This window comes from Vulpes vulpes, chromosome 12, assembly GCF_048418805.1.
Source record: "Vulpes vulpes isolate BD-2025 chromosome 12, VulVul3, whole genome shotgun sequence".
NCBI lineage: Eukaryota > Metazoa > Chordata > Mammalia > Carnivora > Canidae > Vulpes > Vulpes vulpes.
The window spans coordinates 22,101,500-22,119,077 of NC_132791.1; the positions used below are offsets into that span (position 1 = coordinate 22,101,500).

At 47.4% G+C, this 17,578-nt stretch overlaps 1 protein-coding gene across 16 annotated transcripts in view; it reads right to left on the bottom strand.

The window, feature by feature from the left end:
* Positions 1-17,578, bottom strand: part of TMEM8B (transmembrane protein 8B) — a 28,442-nt gene that overhangs the window by 6,302 nt on the left and 4,562 nt on the right. For 6 of the 16 annotated variants that reach the window (XM_072727947.1, XM_072727946.1, XM_072727943.1 and 3 more), the window contains 9 exons: positions 16,454-16,643; positions 15,884-16,091; positions 9,504-9,637; positions 8,909-9,177; positions 7,976-8,301; positions 2,383-2,476; positions 2,087-2,210; positions 1,848-1,990; positions 1,432-1,610 (listed from right to left, as the gene is read on the bottom strand). In XM_072727947.1, coding sequence (XP_072584048.1) covers positions 1,432-1,610; positions 1,848-1,990; positions 2,087-2,210; positions 2,383-2,476; positions 7,976-8,254 — 819 coding nt within the window. In that variant the 5' untranslated portion in view covers positions 8,255-8,301; positions 8,909-9,177; positions 9,504-9,637; positions 15,884-16,091; positions 16,454-16,643. The remainder of the gene's footprint in view (positions 1-1,431; positions 1,611-1,847; positions 1,991-2,086; positions 2,211-2,382; positions 2,477-7,975; positions 8,302-8,908; positions 9,178-9,503; positions 9,638-15,883; positions 16,092-16,453; positions 16,644-17,578) is intronic. The other 10 variants (XM_072727949.1, XM_072727948.1, XM_072727942.1 and 7 more) reach the window with 2 other exon arrangements.

The following is a 17,578-nucleotide window of genomic DNA, read 5'->3' on the forward strand; positions in this document are numbered from 1 at the left end:
GAGTGGGCTGGTGGAACAGCTGTTGCTAGAGGATTTGGTGAGCAACAGTATAAAGGGCATCTGGCAGTTAAAAAGAGAGAGAGAGAGAATGAGAAACAGTGTCTACTATAAAAATAGAATGAGGCACTGTCAGAGCAGTTCTAAAAAGGGGGGCAGCCAAGCAAAATTGGGAGTGTGCTCTTCTCACCCAGCTGAAGAGGAGAAGGTCTCTCTACACAGCATAGTTATAGCCTCCACTTCCTCACCTGTGCATGCTCATCCTTGAGGACCCTACCACATGCCCCTCAGTTTCAGAACATTCACCCCCTACCTTCCTGCTAAATGATAAGTAGGGCTTTTGTAATTTGGACATATGTCTGATCTATTAATGCTGAACAAAAGGGAAGCACATATTGGTTTCTGTGATATTCTTGTCACCAAGACATGAGGAAAGTCTGAATCCATCTGAGATTTTTGCAGTGCTCACAGAAAGGCACTGTATGTCACAAGATGCCAAGAGCCCAAAGATGAGCTGAAAAGATTCCTAGATAAAATATCTCAGGGTGAAAGTCTACATGGAGGCTAAATCTCATTAACAGACTCACTCCTCTACCTTTTCCTTATACTATTTATGATGTTTTCTGGTAAGATGAACTTTTCTGATTATGGAGGAGTGCAAAAACACAGACAGGGGACTGTGGACATTCTGTAATGGGAGGGGAAGGATTTAAAACTATTAAATCTTCATCAAAACATGTTCCTTTGAACTGGAATTTTATATCACACTGCCACTTCCCATGACGTCTCAGGACATACCTGAGTCTACATAATTTCTTAGGATCCCAAGAGCCAGAATGTTCTATAAATTACCCAGTTATAGAGATCCTCTGTCTTCAAAAAGTTCCCATGAGAAATCAAGCAGGCCATGGTGACTGAATGGGGAGTACCTTTTCACACCATACGAAAGAACAAGCTAAAGATATAAAAGTGTCCAGTGCAATGAAGACCACGAGCACAGCATAGCTAGCCCTCATATCATGAGAGATGAAAGTGAAGACTCCATGTAGAGACATGGGAGAAAGTGCAGATCTCTTGTCACCATACGGAAGAGAAAAGGTGAAGCTGCAGACACCATTCCATACTGTAGAATAGCCAAGTGTATTATGGTAAAGGTCCCCATGGACAGCTGGAGACCACACACTATTTCTAGTGGCTATTGGTTATTTCAAGTTACAAAAAGCCTTGTTCATTTATCCTGATGTGCCTTGAAAAAATTACCATATCCTAGTGCACCATGCCGCAACACTGCTGTGGAAGACACTGTGAAGAGGAGACATCCTCATATAATGAAGGTGTAGACATCCCCAAACCCATGGAAAACACGGTGGAAATGCAGATCCTCACCCATCACCATGAATAAGGACTCAATGAAGACAGAGATGCACCACATACCGTGGAGAAGAACATGGTGAAGGTGTAGACAGCAGCTTCCAGCACATATCGGCTTCGAATGGCCAGGACCACGGGTGGTAAAAACATGAGGTTGCTCAAGCAGAGCAGTAACGTGGACAGTAGCTGGAATCCGTAGGTGAGCGCATCTGCACTGTCGGTGCAGCCCCAACCCCTCCACCCTGCGAGTGGGGAGGGCACAAGGTGGAAGAGGGCCCAAGGCAGCCACAGGTTCCCCACTCCTGCTGGTGGCCTCGTGCCAGGCCCTACACCACGGCCAGTGAAGGGTGGTCTCACCCTGGCTCCGCCCTCCCAGTCTCTCCAAACCCATCCTCAATTAAAAAAGCCACCACCCATCCAGGCCGCCCCCTCCAACTCTTAAAGCCTACCAGGCTCCCTCGCCTGCCCAGCCCGCTCACCGGCCTTGCACTCGCAGGCAGCGTACAGGTAGTTGTGCGTGCGCAGCAGCTTGCACTGGCCGTAGGGCCCGCAGTCGTCCACGCAAGGGGACAGGAAAGTGCGCAGCCGCACCTCTGCCGTGGCGTTCCGGCACCGCACGTACCTGCGCACACACCGGGCTGTCAGCTGGGGCTCAGGCCCTATATCTGTGTCCCGGTCTGCCCTGCACCACCGCGCCACCCACCCCCATCCCGCTCACCGAGGCCCCACCCCACACAGGGAGCGCAGGGTCAGGAACCAGGTCCCAGTCTGTGGGAAAGGGATTCGCAGCCTGGCCACTCTGGAAGTGGCACTGACGGAAAGGAGGAAGCCAGCCAGGGACTCTTAGGGGAGAAGGGAGAAGAGGGGTTATCAGTGAGAGAGGGGAGGATCAGTGTGGGGTCAAGACCTAAAGAACCTTCACCCACCTGACCCCACTTCCCCAGCCCATCCTTCCTCCATATAATCCCCCAATACCCCCAGCCCCAGGCTGCTTCCCCCATTCCTCACTCCCACCTTTAGAACAGGTCACTGCTGCATCCCCCAGGCTCAAGGGCACCTCGTGAGTCAGGCATCCAAACACTGTCACATTTTCCTGGAGCAGGGAGCTCTGGGGAGGGCAGGTATGAAGATGAGGCTGTCACACCCTCCAGGCCCTGGCACCACCCCCACCAGGGGCCCCCCAGACTTCTACACCGGTTAACCCCTCTCCAGAAACCCCTCTGGGAGCTCACCGGATATCCCATTCCTGCAAATACTCTCCACTCCAAAGCACACTTTTCTCTCTCTCCCTCTTTCTCTTTCTCTCTTTCTCCCTCTCTCATCTCCATTCTTAGAAAAACTGGAGAACACCAGATCCTCCACAGCAGAGATATTTCAAAGACTGATGAGAAGGCAAGGCCCAGTTCTAAATATTGTCTTTGAGCAGAATTGTTTAAACTCTGTCCAGACAAGAGAACACCCTTTCAGCCCAATCTAGCTTACTGGAAGGAGTGGGAGGGGGGCTGTTGCTGGATGTAGAAACTAGTTGTGAACAAAGAAAACTAAGCTTTTCAATCATTTTCACTTGGGTCTGAAGGCAGGAGGAGTGTAAAGAAATGTACTCTTCCTCAGGTGAAATGATCCTAGGTATTGAAGGTAACAGAATGCCTGGGGGGTTAATGTAGCAACCTGTCTGGGATTTAAAGAAACCAGATATCCACAGAAGTAAATGTAAGGGGTGTCTACAAGAATAAAAGTAATGGAATGCTATAAGCTCACCTCATTCAAGGAGTTAAGGTAGCTTATTAAATGTGTATGATAGAATAAAATAAATGCATGAGGGAAATTTAAAAATCAAGATAGAAAAATAAAGTCCTTCCCTAGATATATGTGAGGCATATATTTGATGCTGACTTCCAAGCAACCACAGCAAAAAAGGAAACATAATGAGTTACCAGATTTTATCTTATGAGTCCATAAGATAAATTTAATTAGAGTCTCAGGAAAAGCACAGCATCTAAAGGGGTGGTTCTCTGGAAAATTCTCATCAAAGCAGCTCTGTGTTCTGTCATGCATCCTGTCCTTAACCACAGAGTGAATTTCATACAACTTGCTTATAACTTCCCTCAATGCAAACCTGGGTAATATACCAAAGCATTATTCCATAAAAGTCATTCTAGTGGGAAGCCAAAGGAAAAAAAATGTCCTCCAGGTATGCAGTTCTCTGATACAAATGTTCAGACCTTGATTCCAAGAGAAAAAATCAAAATACAGACAACAAAAAGAAATAAGAGGTATTCAAATTGGTAAAGAAGAAGTCAAACTCTCCCTCTTCGCAGAAGACATGCTACTGTACATAGAAAACCCAAAGACTCCACCCCAAGATTACTAGAACTCATACAGCAATTCGGCCATGTGGCAAGATACAAAATGCCAAGAAATCAGTGGCATTTCTATACACTAACAATGAGACTGAAGAAAGAGAAATTAAGGAGTCAATCTTATTTACAATTCCACCCAAAAGCATAAGATACCTAGGAATAAACCTAACCAAAGAGGTAAAGGATCTCTACCCTAAAAACTACAGAACACTTCTGAAAGAAATTGAGGAAGACACAAAGAGATGGAAAAACGTTGCATGCTCATGGATTGGAAGAATTAATATTGTGAAAATGTCTATGCTACCCAGGGAAATTTACACGTTCAATGCAATCCCTATCAAAATACCATGGACTTTCTTCAGAGAGTTGGAACAAATCATCTTAAGATTTGTGTGGAATCAGAAAAGACCCCAAATAGCCAGGGGAATATTGAAAAAGAAAACCAGAGCCGGGGGCATCATAATGCCGGATTTCAAGTTGTACTACAAAGCTGTGATCATCAAGACAGTGTGGTACTGGCACAAAAACAGACGCATAGATCAATGGAACAGAATAGAGAACCCAGAAATGGGCCCTCAACTCTATGGTCAACTAATCTTTGACAAAGCAGGAAAGACTATCCACTGGAAAAAGGAAAGTCTCTTCAATAAATGGCGCTGGGAAAATTGGACAGCCACATGCAGAAGAATGAAACTAGACCATTCTCTTACACCATACACAAAGATACACTAAAAATGGATGAAAGATCTAAATGTCAGACAAGAATCCATCAAAATCCTAGAGGAGAACACAGGCAACACCCTTTTGAACTTGGCCACAGCAACTTCTTGCAAGATACATCTATGAAGGCAAGGGAAACAAAAGCAAAAATGAATTATTGGACGTAATCAAGATAAAAAGTTTCTGCACAGCACAAGAAACAGTCAACAAAACTAAAAGACAACTTACAGAATGGGAGAAGATATTTGCAAATAACATATCAGATAAAGGGCTAGTACCCAAGATCTATAAAGAACTTATTAAACTCAACAGCAAAGAAACAAATCAGCCAATCCAATCATGAAATGGGCAAAAGACATGAACAAAAATTTCACCAAAGAAGACATACACATGGCCAACAAGCACATGAGAAAATGCTCTGCATCACTGGCCATCATGGAAATACAAATCAAAACCACAATGAGATACCACCTCACACCAGTGAGAATGGGGAAAATTAACAAGACAGGAAACAACAAATGTTGGAGAGGATGTGGAGAAAGGGGAACCCTCCTGCACTGTTGGTGGGAATGTGAACTGGGATAGCCACTCTGGAAAACTGTGTGGAGGTTCCTCAAAGAGTTAAAAATAGAGCTACCCTACGACCCAGCACTTGCACTGCTGGGGATTTACCGCAAAGATACAGATGCAGTGAAAAGCCAAGACACCTGCACCCCAATGTTTATAGCAGCAATGTCCACAATAGCCAAACTGTGGAAGGAGCCTCTGTGTCTACTGAAAGATGAATGGATAAAAAATTTTAAAAAAAGAATGGATAAAGAAGATGTGGTCTATATATACAATGAAATATTACTCAGCCATTAGAAACGACGAATACCCACCATTTGCTTCAATGTGGATGGAATTGGAGGGTATTATGCTGAGCAAAGTAGGTCAATCGGAGAAGACAAACATTATATGGTCTCATTCATACAGGGAATATAAAAAATAGTGAAAGGGATTATAGGGGAAAGGAGAGAAAATGAGTGGGAAATATCAGAGAGGGAGACAGAACATGAGAGACTCCTAATTCGGGGATCCCTGGGTGGCTCAGCGGTTTGGCGCCTGCCTTTGGCCCGGGGCGCGATCCTGGAGTCCTGGGATCGAGTCCCACGTCGGGCTCCTGGCATGGAGCCTGCTTCTCCCTCTCCCTGTGTCTCTGCCTCTCTCTCTCTCTCTCTCTCTCTATCATAAATAAATAAATCTAAAAGAGAGAGAGAGAGAGAGAGAGAGAGAGACTCCTAACTCTGGGAAACGAACAAGGGATTGTGGAAGGGGAGGTGAGTGGGGGGATGGGGTGACTGGGTGATGGGCACTGAGGGGGGCACTTGACGGGATGAGCACTGGGTGTTATACTATATGTTGGCAAATCGAACTCCAATAAAAAAAAAAAAAGTATTTTCACTACTTTGTCCTGGGGGGAAAAAAATCAAAATACTCAGAGGGAAAAATCAGAGTAGATGAACCAATATGTTTTTCAGAATAAATATAGTGGGCTGTTTGGGGTATATAACAAATGTCATGGCATGCAAATGGATGTAATATAAGCAGATAAATTTAGAACGGGACAAGGTGAAAGGTTACAGGGGGGTTGGGCCTCTACTCTTAAGATACTGAGGAAAAACAAGTATGGGTGGTACTGGTCTCTGAAACAGGCTCTTTAGTTACAATGTCAAATCAAGACCTCACTGACAGCCCAAAGGCAATAAGAGCCACAGAGAATTTAATTGTGAAAATAAGAATCATTTTTGTGTTTAAGAATCTGCTCTGTCGGGGATCCCTGGGTAGCTCAGCAGTTTGGCACCTGCCTTTGGCCCAGGGTGTGATCCTGGAGTCCCGGGATCGAGTCCCACGTTGGGCTCCCTGCATGGAGCCTGCTTCTCCCTCTGCCTGTGTCTCTGCCTCTCTCTCTCTCTATGTCTATCATGAATGAATAAATGAAATCTTTAAAAAAAAAAAAAAAAAGAAGAAGAATCTGCTCTGTCCTGACCAGCAGGAAGACTTGAAAAGTTCTGAGCCGTACGTCCTCTAAAAGACCACATCTAGCCACAAACCTAGTCTCAGGATGGCTGATAGGAAAATGGGCCTGCCCTCCAGAACTGGGGAATAGTAGAGTTAAAAGAATTGCTGGCTGGGGTAACAGTACATAAATTACTGGATCAATGCCAGCCCAAGACAGTCACTAATGGTTCTGCCCTAAGCCCACTGTTAATTAATGCTAAAAATAATTACTAAGAGTTACAGAAGGCTGGCTTTTCAAGTGTGTGAATTACATAAAGCAAGGAAGACTCAAAGCCCGAACTAGTATTAGGCAGTGGCTCAAAGATGGACTTAAATTCTTTCATTCAAATTAAACAGCTCACTGCAAAAATGTGAGGTGGGAATTGGCTGCATTTCACATGAACCAGGCTCAGGGCACAAAATCCTATGTGTCCCTTAGTTACAAGTAGATCAACACAGAGACTAATGCAAAAAGAAAAAAAAAAAAAAAAACGAAAAGACACACAGTTTTAGGTCTTCGATTTTCCAAAGCTTTTACATGTGATCCTATTATTTTTATAATAAAAAAGTAAATGCATACCAACTGGTTTGAAGAAAAAGAAAAAAGAAAGACCCAGAAATCTTAGTTCGCCACAGCCCCAGATGATCCTGTGGGGTGATGTGGCAGCTCAAAGGGGGAACTTGACCTCAGGCTGCAGAAACACTGCCTGCCACCCTGATCAGACCCCCTTGTATCACTTATCTCAGAGCTACTATGACCAGAGGAGAGGGCAGAGGATGGGGGGAGGTCTAAGATGCTGAATTTGTTCAGCTTGGGGGAGATGAGGGGCATCTGCAGGGCTGTCAAACAGGATAGGAATATAACAACCGTACCACACCAATATGAGATGTAAAATAAGAGGGAGAACTGTGCAGCGGAAGAGGGAATATGGGAACTCCTTGTATTTTCTGTCCAATTTCTCTGTAAGCTTAAAATTGCTCTGAAAAATCAAGTCTATTAACTTAAAAAAAGAGAAGGACAGAGATAGATTTACTGGATGTAGCTTCTGGGGCAAAACAAAGATTGGTGGGTAGAAATTATGGAGGCAGATTTCCATGGACTGTCAGGACTGCCTTTAGCAATCAGAGCTGTCTAAATATGGACTCTACGACCTTCAGAGGGAGTGAACTCCCTATCACAGGAGATATGCAAGAACATGGACACTTGCCATAGAGGCCCTTAAGAGGTAGAAGGTTAGCCTATAAAATGGATAACTGAGCCCACTCTGAGTTGGATTGGCTAACCTAGCCTAACCGTAGCATAGAGAGGCAACACTCAGGGCAATGTTTGTTGATCAGACTTGGGCTGAGACATTGTCCCTAATCACAAAGTGGGCCAAAAGCGACCCAGATGTGCTTCCAGAAGGAGGTAAGAACCCGCACACCCCTGACATCTTCTCCTTCAAGTTCCCCTCCAGGGCAACCTCCCCACTTTCCACCAAGAGTACCACATTGAGCTGGAGCTCCAAGCTGAGGACACCTCCGCTGTCCAGCACTGGTAGCAGCCTCAGGGCAAACACTGCAGGGCGTTCAGGCGGTAGGGCCACGCTGGGGCCAAAGAAGATGTAGAAGTGGACGGAGAAGGTGTCCAGCTCATTGCGCAGTGTTGGGCGCACTGGCCAGCAGTGCTCTGGTGGGGATGTGGCCCCAGGCCCCTCCGCAGAGGCCCCCAGGGATGGCGGCTCTGGGGGCAGTGGCTGGTTGCCCAGGGACTGGGGCATGTTCATGGCAGCTCCAGGGACGAGGACACGGGACAGGCTGGGCTGTGGGCACTCTGTGGGCAGAGGAAATCAGTGCTGGGGCCTGCCACTCACAAATCCACTCTCACAATTGGTTTATGAAGCCAAAGCCGCCTCACCACAAACCAGATCTGAGCCAGACAGGAATGAGCAAAGGGTAGGGAGTGATGAGAACTAGAATCCAATGTCCTTGGAAGTATGGGGCATCCAGGGTCACAGGATAGGGCCCAAGGGACTCCTAGTGGTCACAGCCAATAGGATGTCAGGGAGTCAAGGTCATCTCTCCCTCCCCAAAGGCAGTGAAGACACTGCTGAAACAGATGATGGGCCCTCCCACTGATCTGCATGGGCTTTGGCAAGGATAGTGTCCTGGCACCTGGGAAACTGAAAGAGAAATTAAACCAAGGATAGTAAGGTGGTCCCTTAGTTAGCCCCAGTCAGGTGCAAAATTATCTAAAGAGCTTCCAATGAATCAAAACTTCAGGTGGAAGGGCTTTAGGGAGTGTGAAGGAGCCTGGATAGGTTTGGGGAGATTATAGGGATGTGGCAAAGGGTCAATGAACACAACCACCATGACTGCCTCTTCCCAGCCACAGAAGTTGACCCAAGCTGAGTGGCCAAGGTGGATGTGGGGCTTCTGACCTTGCAACCGCACACACAGCTGGAAGCGGATGGTCCTGCCAGGACCCCGGGATGGTATCTCCACACGCACGTAGACCCAGTGCCCCCAGGGGGGCAGTGCCAGCTCCAGCTGGCATACTGAGGCACCTCCACAGGACACAGAGCTTGAGTTGTGCAGAGGTGGGGCCTTGGGACGTAGGCGCAATGTCAGTGGGCAGGCCAACACCCCACGGCTCCCCACACATACCAGCTGTGCTGAAACCCTGTAAGTAAAGCTGGGCACAAAGACCCTGGGCAGAGGGAAGGTGGGGGTAAAAAAAAGACAGGTGAGAGGGTGAGAAGGACCCCAGAATAAGGAAAATACATTTGTGTCCCCCAGAGGGACAGGGGAGACAGGCGATCAGGATGCCTTTCTGCTTCCTTCCCTCTGTGCTAGGAGGGAGGTAGGCTGGGGTCCAACCCACCCTGGAGGCTCTGGGGGCTCCAGCAGCCCAAGTTGGCCAGCAGGAAAGTAGCAACAGGTAGATAGGCAGAGAAGCCAAAAGAACCCTGTTCCCTGTTTGAGGCCAGGGAAGGAAGAGGGCAAGAGTCAGATCTGGGGAAGTATTCAACTTACTTGTACAGCGCTGAGCGATTGTGAGCGGAGAGAGTTTGCTCTGAGGGACGGCCAGGCACCAGCACGGCAACATCCAGCAAACGGCGGACAATCAGTTGCGGCTGAAGAAGGTACTGACACTCATCCTGGAGACCCTAAGACAAAAGCAGGAGTGGTGGGAGGGGAGAGACAGCAAGGGTGCTATTGAAGCAAGGAAAACAGAATCTGCTGAAGGATGGGGGACAAAGCTCCTCTGGCCTCTTGCTCCCAGGGCTAGAACTGAGGTCTCTCTAAGCTCTGGGTCCCTCCTGCCTGTTCTCCACCTCTGTCTTTCCTAGGTGCGTGGAATCTGCTATGATCCACAGCACTGGCTAAGGTCTGGGGACTCACACCCAGGCCTTCCTAACTATCAGGCCTATGCCTCCTCTATGCTAATCCCTAGTCCTGAGCACTTCCTAACAACCCCTCAAGGTCATTTCAAACCGCCCCATTTCCACTCTGGCTCTCTTTTGGGGTTAGAAAGTTCCTTGAGGCTGCTAGTCCAAACCCACCCAGCCCACTAATCTGAATCTCTAAATTCTTTTATTCCCTACTGAGCCCTCCCAAGGGACTCTGCTTGTCCAGCCTCTGCTTTAACACCCCAGGGAAAGGCCACTCTACCTCCTAGGCAATCTCCAGAGCGTAAGCAACTTGAAAATGGAAACCTTGTCTTATGCTATTTTTGCTCCCCCAGACATGGAGCCTAATGTAAAGTGCATAGATGAATATCTGCTGAATAAATGGGTGAACAAATGAATCAACACAGGTACCGGTAGCTCTGATGTTTATGAAGCCAAAGCCTGTTCTCTGTCTCCCCTCCCATTGCTCTGCCACAGGGGACCCACAAATACATCTGCTCCTTCTGAATCAGGCTGGGTTTCTTCCATTACTGGACACAACAGCCACATCTAAGCTGCTCTTCTGGGTGAGGTCCCTGACCCTTGTTGACTCAGTTCATACCACCCCAGCACGTACGGCCTCCCTACTCTTCGGCAGGCAGCGTCCCTTCGTTCTGGTCCCTCCTCTACAGAATCTGCAACTACCTAAGCCTTCCGGACCCCGCAGGTCAGAGGAGGACAGGGCTCCTGGTGAGGCTTCTCTGTTCTTCTGGACAAATGGCCTTATGCCGGCCCAAGAAACTGGAGACCACTTGTTTACATATGTGGTTATTCTGACCGAGACAAACCTCTAAACTTCATCCTGACAAAAGTTAAAAGTTCCAGGCTCTGACATCCCACTGAGTTCCATACCATGGAACAAGCCAGCCAAGGCACTGACTTCCAGTAAAGCTTCCTGAGGCTGGAAGGAGGCCTTGATGATGCCAGGCCAGAAGACCTCACTACCCTCTGCCTGGAATCCTTCTGTGCCCTTTTGCATCACTGCATCCCAATGCCTAGCACACCAACTGGCAAATACTAGGTGCTAAAAAATGTCTGTTGAGTTAAAGAAGGGTGTCAAAAAGAGGATCCTTTCAGAGAGCTCAACATACCTAGTTGCTCAGAGACCTCCATCTCTGATACCCAAAGCAGATGTCCTTCTTTGGTGTCAAACCCTAAGGACCAGAAATACTAACACAAGTCATCTCATCAATCCCACTTCCTGAGGCAAGAATCACCACTACAATAACCTTGCAGCAAGCAAGCCCCTAGGGTGGGAGCTCACATGCAGGAAGTGGCTCATTTCCTTGCTGCATGGACAATCCAGGGGAAAGAAACACTTCACATCTTTTGTGCTGTTAGCTGAACTGAAGAAGGATCAGTGGACATGACCTCAATGGTTAAAATGTGCTCCTTCCTCAAACTATAATGTTCATATCTAATGCTTCTCCCTTATTTCAGGTTCAATCAGTAGATAGCAGGGAAAGTGCAGAGATGCAGCAGCCTTCACCCTGTGATAGGATCAGAGAAAGGGCACTGGAGGCCAGGTCTGCAGGAGCTGCCAAGGCATAAGCCAAGTGAGAGAGTCCAAATTGAGCCAACATCAGCAGTCATGTAAGGAACAGGGCCAAAACAAGGACACTTGAGAAACCAGGAGGGTCAATATAAGAAGTAGAATGGGAACCAGTCTGAAAGGAGCTGGGGACAATGGCCTTTGACTGGACCCTAGACTGTCCTAGTATGCCTGGGCTGAGTTTCCTAAGGAAGGCCTTAGCAGCGTGGCCAGTGCCAGACTCTGGATAGGGCTTTTGGACTAAGGTGCCCAAAGACACTTGCCTTTCCCTGTAGGAATATCCCAGTACCCAGCACAGCCCCGGCCCGCAGTCAGTCAGCACCAATCAACACAGAAGAGTGCTGGACAGACTGTAGGGGTCAAGAGTGGGAGCAGAGAGATGACTGGGAGGTTACTGTGGCAGTCCAGGAGAAAGCTCATGGAAGGTGTGCTCAGAATGGGAAGAGAGAAGCAGATACATTCAGAGCACACTTTAGTTTAGAAGTAGAGATAACAAGACTTTATGGACTAGTTCTAGAGAAATAAAGGGAAAAGAAGAATTAAGTATGACACCTAAATTTGATGCTTGAGCAAATGGTGAATGACAGTGCCATCGACTGAGAAGACTAGAGAGAAGAGGCTTGGGCTGGGAGAAGTAAGTGGAAATCAAAGAGATTTTCACTTTTGGCTTTGCTTTGATTTGTACACACTAAGTTTGAGACATTTCTTGGACATCCAATCAGAGACACCAAGTAAACAGTTAAATATAAAGTGTGAGATTCAAAGAAATTAGGACTCACAGAATACACTTGGAAGGCATAATCTAGAGGTGGTATTCAAAACTAGAGACACCTAGCAAGAGAATGGAGAAGTAAAAAAGGAACTGTCTCAGGACCAAGCACTGGGGTCCCACAATATGCATCAAGCAGAGACACTAAGAAAGGAGACAGAGGAGTAAGTGGGGGGCAGAAGGAATATCAGGACAGTTCCATAAAGTCACAAAGGCCATGAGGAGAAAGTGTTTCAAGAAGGAAAGAATAATAGAAGGAACTAGTTAACATCTAGTTACTACTTAACTCTGGAGAGGGGAAATGGGGACTGGAAGGAGTGAGGGGAAGAAGACTTACTTTTCACTGTATGCCTTTTGTACCTTTCGAATGTTGTGCCAGGTGCATATATTACCTATTCGAAACACAAATATAGTAATTTAGAAGGAGAAGGAAGAGCAGAATGAGCACTGTTAGTAGAGTTTAATATCTTCAAGTTGAGATATAGAGCAACCCTTGGTCTAGTTTGTGGATTCAGTCAAATCCTTTCTTCTCTACAATCTGCTTCGTTGCTTTCCTTATTCTTGTTTTCATTATTTCACCTGCTTTTGTTTACTTTCAGATCTTGGAGCTGGCAAGGGGAAGCATATGCTCCAGACATTTGGAAAACTTTCCCCTAATGAGCCATGTGGTGCCAGATGTTACCTATAATTCAAAGGCCAGTCCCTCAGGGCAGACTGGTCACCACAGAATGAACACATGCTCCAAGACAGAGAAGCCAAGATGATGGAGGGCAGTGGGCAGAAAAGAAGAGGTTGACAGGAAAAGGGGAGAAATGAAAGGAGAAGTGAGATCAGTTTGGGACACTACGAGTTTGAGAAGACGGCAGAACAATAAAAATTGACAATGCCCCCCACTATGGCTCTGTGCTGGGTGCTAGGAATACAGTAGTGAATGGCAGACATAGAAGTTCACAGACATATGGGACCAGAGCTCAGGAGAGTGGCCTGGACCAGATAAGTCACTTCCCTTTTACAGCTTTTTAAGGGTCCCAATCACTCTCAGGATAAATTTCAAACTTCTAGGTCTTTCATAATCTGGCCTCTGCTCACTCCTTCCACTCCTTTACCCAGTCCAACAACCATTCCACACTGAACAGCTTCAGTTCTCCCTTCTACACATTAGCCCATGCTACTCCCACCACCTGGAATGCCTTTCCTTGCTTTTTTTTTAAAGATTTTATTTATTTATTCATGAGAGACACACACAGAGACAGAGAGAGAGAGAGAGAGAGAGAGAGAGAGGCAGAGACATAGGCAGAGGGAGAAGCAGGCTCCATGCAGGGAGCCCAATGTGGGACTCAATCCTGGGACTCCAGGATCACACCCTGGGCTGAAGGTAGGCACTAAACCACTGAGCCACCCAGGGATCCCCCTTTTCCTTGCTTTTTCAACATCAGGCCTCACCTCCTGTTTCTTAAAACCACCTCTACCATACTACCACGCTGAGTTAGCCATCTCTCCTTTGTTCTCTTAAAACATCTCCTGTATCTCACTAATATGTATCTTATTTATCTGTATCCCTCACACCCAATCCAAGGTCTGGGACAAAGCAGGTGCTCAAGGACTTAGGTCTAAAGGGAGGTCTGAGCTCATCCCCAAAGCTGAAAGGGCCCTAGAAACAGTGCTGCCTTCTATGGTTGGGACTGTTCAGTACCCACTTGAGGCCAAGCCTCAAAGGAAGTCAAGACAATGGTATGAGGAGAAAGCAAGTCAATATGGAAGCCTAGAGGAATGCTCTGGACATCACCCACAGGCTGGAATCTAGGCAATTAACCAGAGAACTTAAGAATCCTTAAAGGCCCATTTAAGATTCCAAAAGAAAATCAAATTCTTAGAGGAACCATAAGGATGATCCTTGCCTATTCCTCACCGCCAAGCCTCTAGAAGAGGCCTTAACTAAACACCTACATGTCTCATGGTATCCAGGTCTGCTGTCATTCGCAGGCAAGGTATAACTGTGTCCCCTGGTTTCTAATATTGCCATACCTCAGGAGTTCTGCCAGCTAGACCTTCAACTTGCAGTTCCAAGTCCCCAGACTCCACTTGCTACATCTAGATGTAAATGGCTATTTCAAAGCTGGTTCTGATCTCTCCTAACCAGGCTTTGCCTCCTATAATCTCAATCCAGGCCTAGGGCCCCCAGTTCCTCCTGCTCATCCAGAAAGGTTTTTGGATAACTAGAGCAGGGCTTCAGAAGGATGTTCTCTGTCAGTTCTCACAAAAAGAATCAAGGATCAATGTTACAATCAGGAATGGGCTCTTTGGGATTTGATCAAAGACCTAAGGCATTCCTTGGAATAGAATAATCCTTAGTTCTGATAAGAGTCAAGATCTACCTAGAACCCAGAGCATTTCCGGGTGAGTTCCCAACATGCTGTTATCCACAGAGCTCCCAGACCTTGACAGGAAGTCCTCTGGTACAGCCCTCTCAGGAAAAACAGGCCTCAAGATGCTACCTCAGCCATAGTTCCCATTTCTGACAATAGCAGTGTCAGTGCACTTGTGCCTGTACAATTTTCAACTCATTCCAAAGCATCATAATACCTTCTCTGAACACTGAGCTATATAGTAGGAGGAAGAGAGGCAAGTCTGGTACCAGTTACAGAGCTGCTGCCCTCAAGGAACTCAGCTTAGAGAGAGAAATCTGAGTCAAATTTTCACTTGACTAGAAATTTCTGTCCCTTTCAATTCTCAGTGGTCAAGTCCCACCAGCTTTCATGTTCTTCAGCATCCTGTTCTTTAAATCCTTGCCCTGTGTATGCTCAATCCTTCACCCTTATCATTGGCCCCACACACATGGTCATCCCACTCTGCCAACAGTCAGCTCATCATACCCTCCCTTCCTGCCAATGGACAAGAGTGAGACAACTATAGATCCTCTCACTACAATGAAGAAATCTGGCCTGTATCTGGAAGGGCAGGAAAACTTTGTGGAATTTCTTACCCTTCCAAACCAGAATGGAGAAGCATCCTTTGAACTTCAGACTTTAAAAACTTCTATTCTATTAACTCAGTGCCGACATTTGGAGAAAAAGGAAGCAAGAGTTGGGATGGACACCAGCTGCCCAAGGCATCCTTTTGGAGGAAATGGGAAGGGCTTCTCTGCCCCCAAGTGTTTCTCCTATGGTCTTCCAGAGGGGGTTAGGGAGCTGAAATCATGGTGGAAGAGGAATATTTTCTCCCATATGGACCAACAACTGGGCTGGAGGCTATGAAAGCCTATAGGGCTATTATCGATCAAGATGTAGACCAGTTCTAGGTTTGTGCAGCAACATATGACCAGTCCCTAGATGGCTTCTGATCACCTTGAATAACCCTTGCACTTTCTAATAGGGACACTACTCCACAGAGCCAGGGCCTGTGACCAATTCCAGACCCCACTTTCCCTTCAGCTTACCTGGACCCACTATGTCCATCTAGGGCTCTACAGATCATGACCTTGGGCCTAAGGTGAACTGCTGGCCTCTAGCTACGCCCCACCCTAGCCACCCTTATGCTGTTGCCCACCCTGGCACAAGGCTGGTCTTCTAGGTAGCCTGTGGGGGAATTCAGCAGACACAGAGAAGCAATTTGGCCCCTCCTACCCTGGGCAGCATTAACCCACCTTGACAGAGATGTGGCCATGGGCCTGGGGAAGGTGAGCAGCCAAGAACCAGTCCCCAGGTAAGGGGCTGCTGACGTTAAAGATGCCTGAGGTGCGGTTGGGCAGTGTCCAGCTGAGGGTCAGTGAGAAAACCCCAGGCACAGCCGTGTCCCCTGGGAAGTGTGTGTGCAGGGGATTGATGACAGGGGGTGCCCCGGACCGGAAATACCTGGGGGACCAGAATGAGGAGAGGAAGGCAACAGGCAATGGGATGGGAGATGGGAAATGGGGAAAAGAAAGAACTGTCACTCATCGCCAATAACACAGTGCATTCCCTATATCGATACATACAGCAAAGTGGTTCCAGGTCAAGGAGTCAGGACATAGAGTAAAAGGTCAGCTCAGGCTCTCACACAGTCAAACAGTAGTCAGGAGACAAAGGTCTTGTTACTCACTCAGTCACACACTTCAGTCTGGACACAGGGGAGAGGTCAAGGCCAGGAGGTCAGTTTAGATACTCATAGAGTCATACTCTCTGCAAAGTGCTCTGGGGTCGGAGGGGGTGGTCAGGATGTTAACATGGACACTCACACAGTCACACTCTGGTCTGGGCAGTGGTCCCCAAAGGTGCCCCCCTGCTCCTTGAAGATGATGAGGTTCCAAACAGCCAGGAATGTGTCCTCGGGAACATGGAAGTGGAAGAGCTCAGTGCTGGCAAAGGAGCGGAAGGGACTCAGCTTGCGGGGTGAGCACGTGGAGTAGTCAGTCAGGAAGAGGCCTCCTGGGGAGCAGGCAAGAGAGAAAGGAGCAGGGTAGGACACAGGGCATTTCCGTTAAGCAGCAGAAACACCAGTCTTCCTCACCAATAGTAACAACTCAACAAATATTCTCCTCTGAGCCAGGAGCTAACTCTCATGCTGACCTAGCCATCATCTGCTTCACTCCTTATAATAACCTTGGGAAAAATGACCTGTTTTTACAGATATGGAAACTGAGGCTCAAACCTAGACCAAGCTGAGGATTCAAACCTAGCTCTATCTACATCCCAAAGAAGGACACTTTATATGACCCCACTGTCCCTCACTGGGGAGCCATTGTTCTCTTAGCAAGCTTCACAAAACAGAGGTGTGAATGGTGTGTGTTGTGAGAGGAAGAGGGGGAACATGGGCTCCTTGGCAACTGAGCAGGCTAGAACTCCACCTGTGGAGCTTGGGCGTCAGTAATGAACTGTGTAGCTTCCTTGTTTATTTTCTTCCCCTTTCTGTTCTCCTGTGGTCCCAGGAGCAGTAAAAACCTCAGAAGCTTCACAAAAGCTGTCTGTGTACTGGCTCAGGGCAGGGGGGAGGAGGGGGAAAGTGTGGTAAGGATGCAAGGGGCCTGCTTGGGTGGCAGAGGCAAGAACAGGAGCTGGTAGGCCACCATGAGAACTCCCAGGAGAGGAGGGGAGTCATCAGTCCCTCTAGGATTCAGAATGAACACCAGAGGGCGTTTCCCCAGAAGAAAGCCCAGCGAGGCACTCAATTGGTGACCCAGTGGAATCTCAAACCACTTGGAAGTATTTACACTTGGGGTTAGGGGGACTGGTCATCTCTAACTGAAGTGCCAAGATACAAGATACCCGATCATTGTTGTTTGGGGCAGAGCCAAGGTAAACAAAAAAGTCGGGTGTCAGCAGTTCTCAGGCAAATGCATGGGCACTCGGACTGCTATGACAGG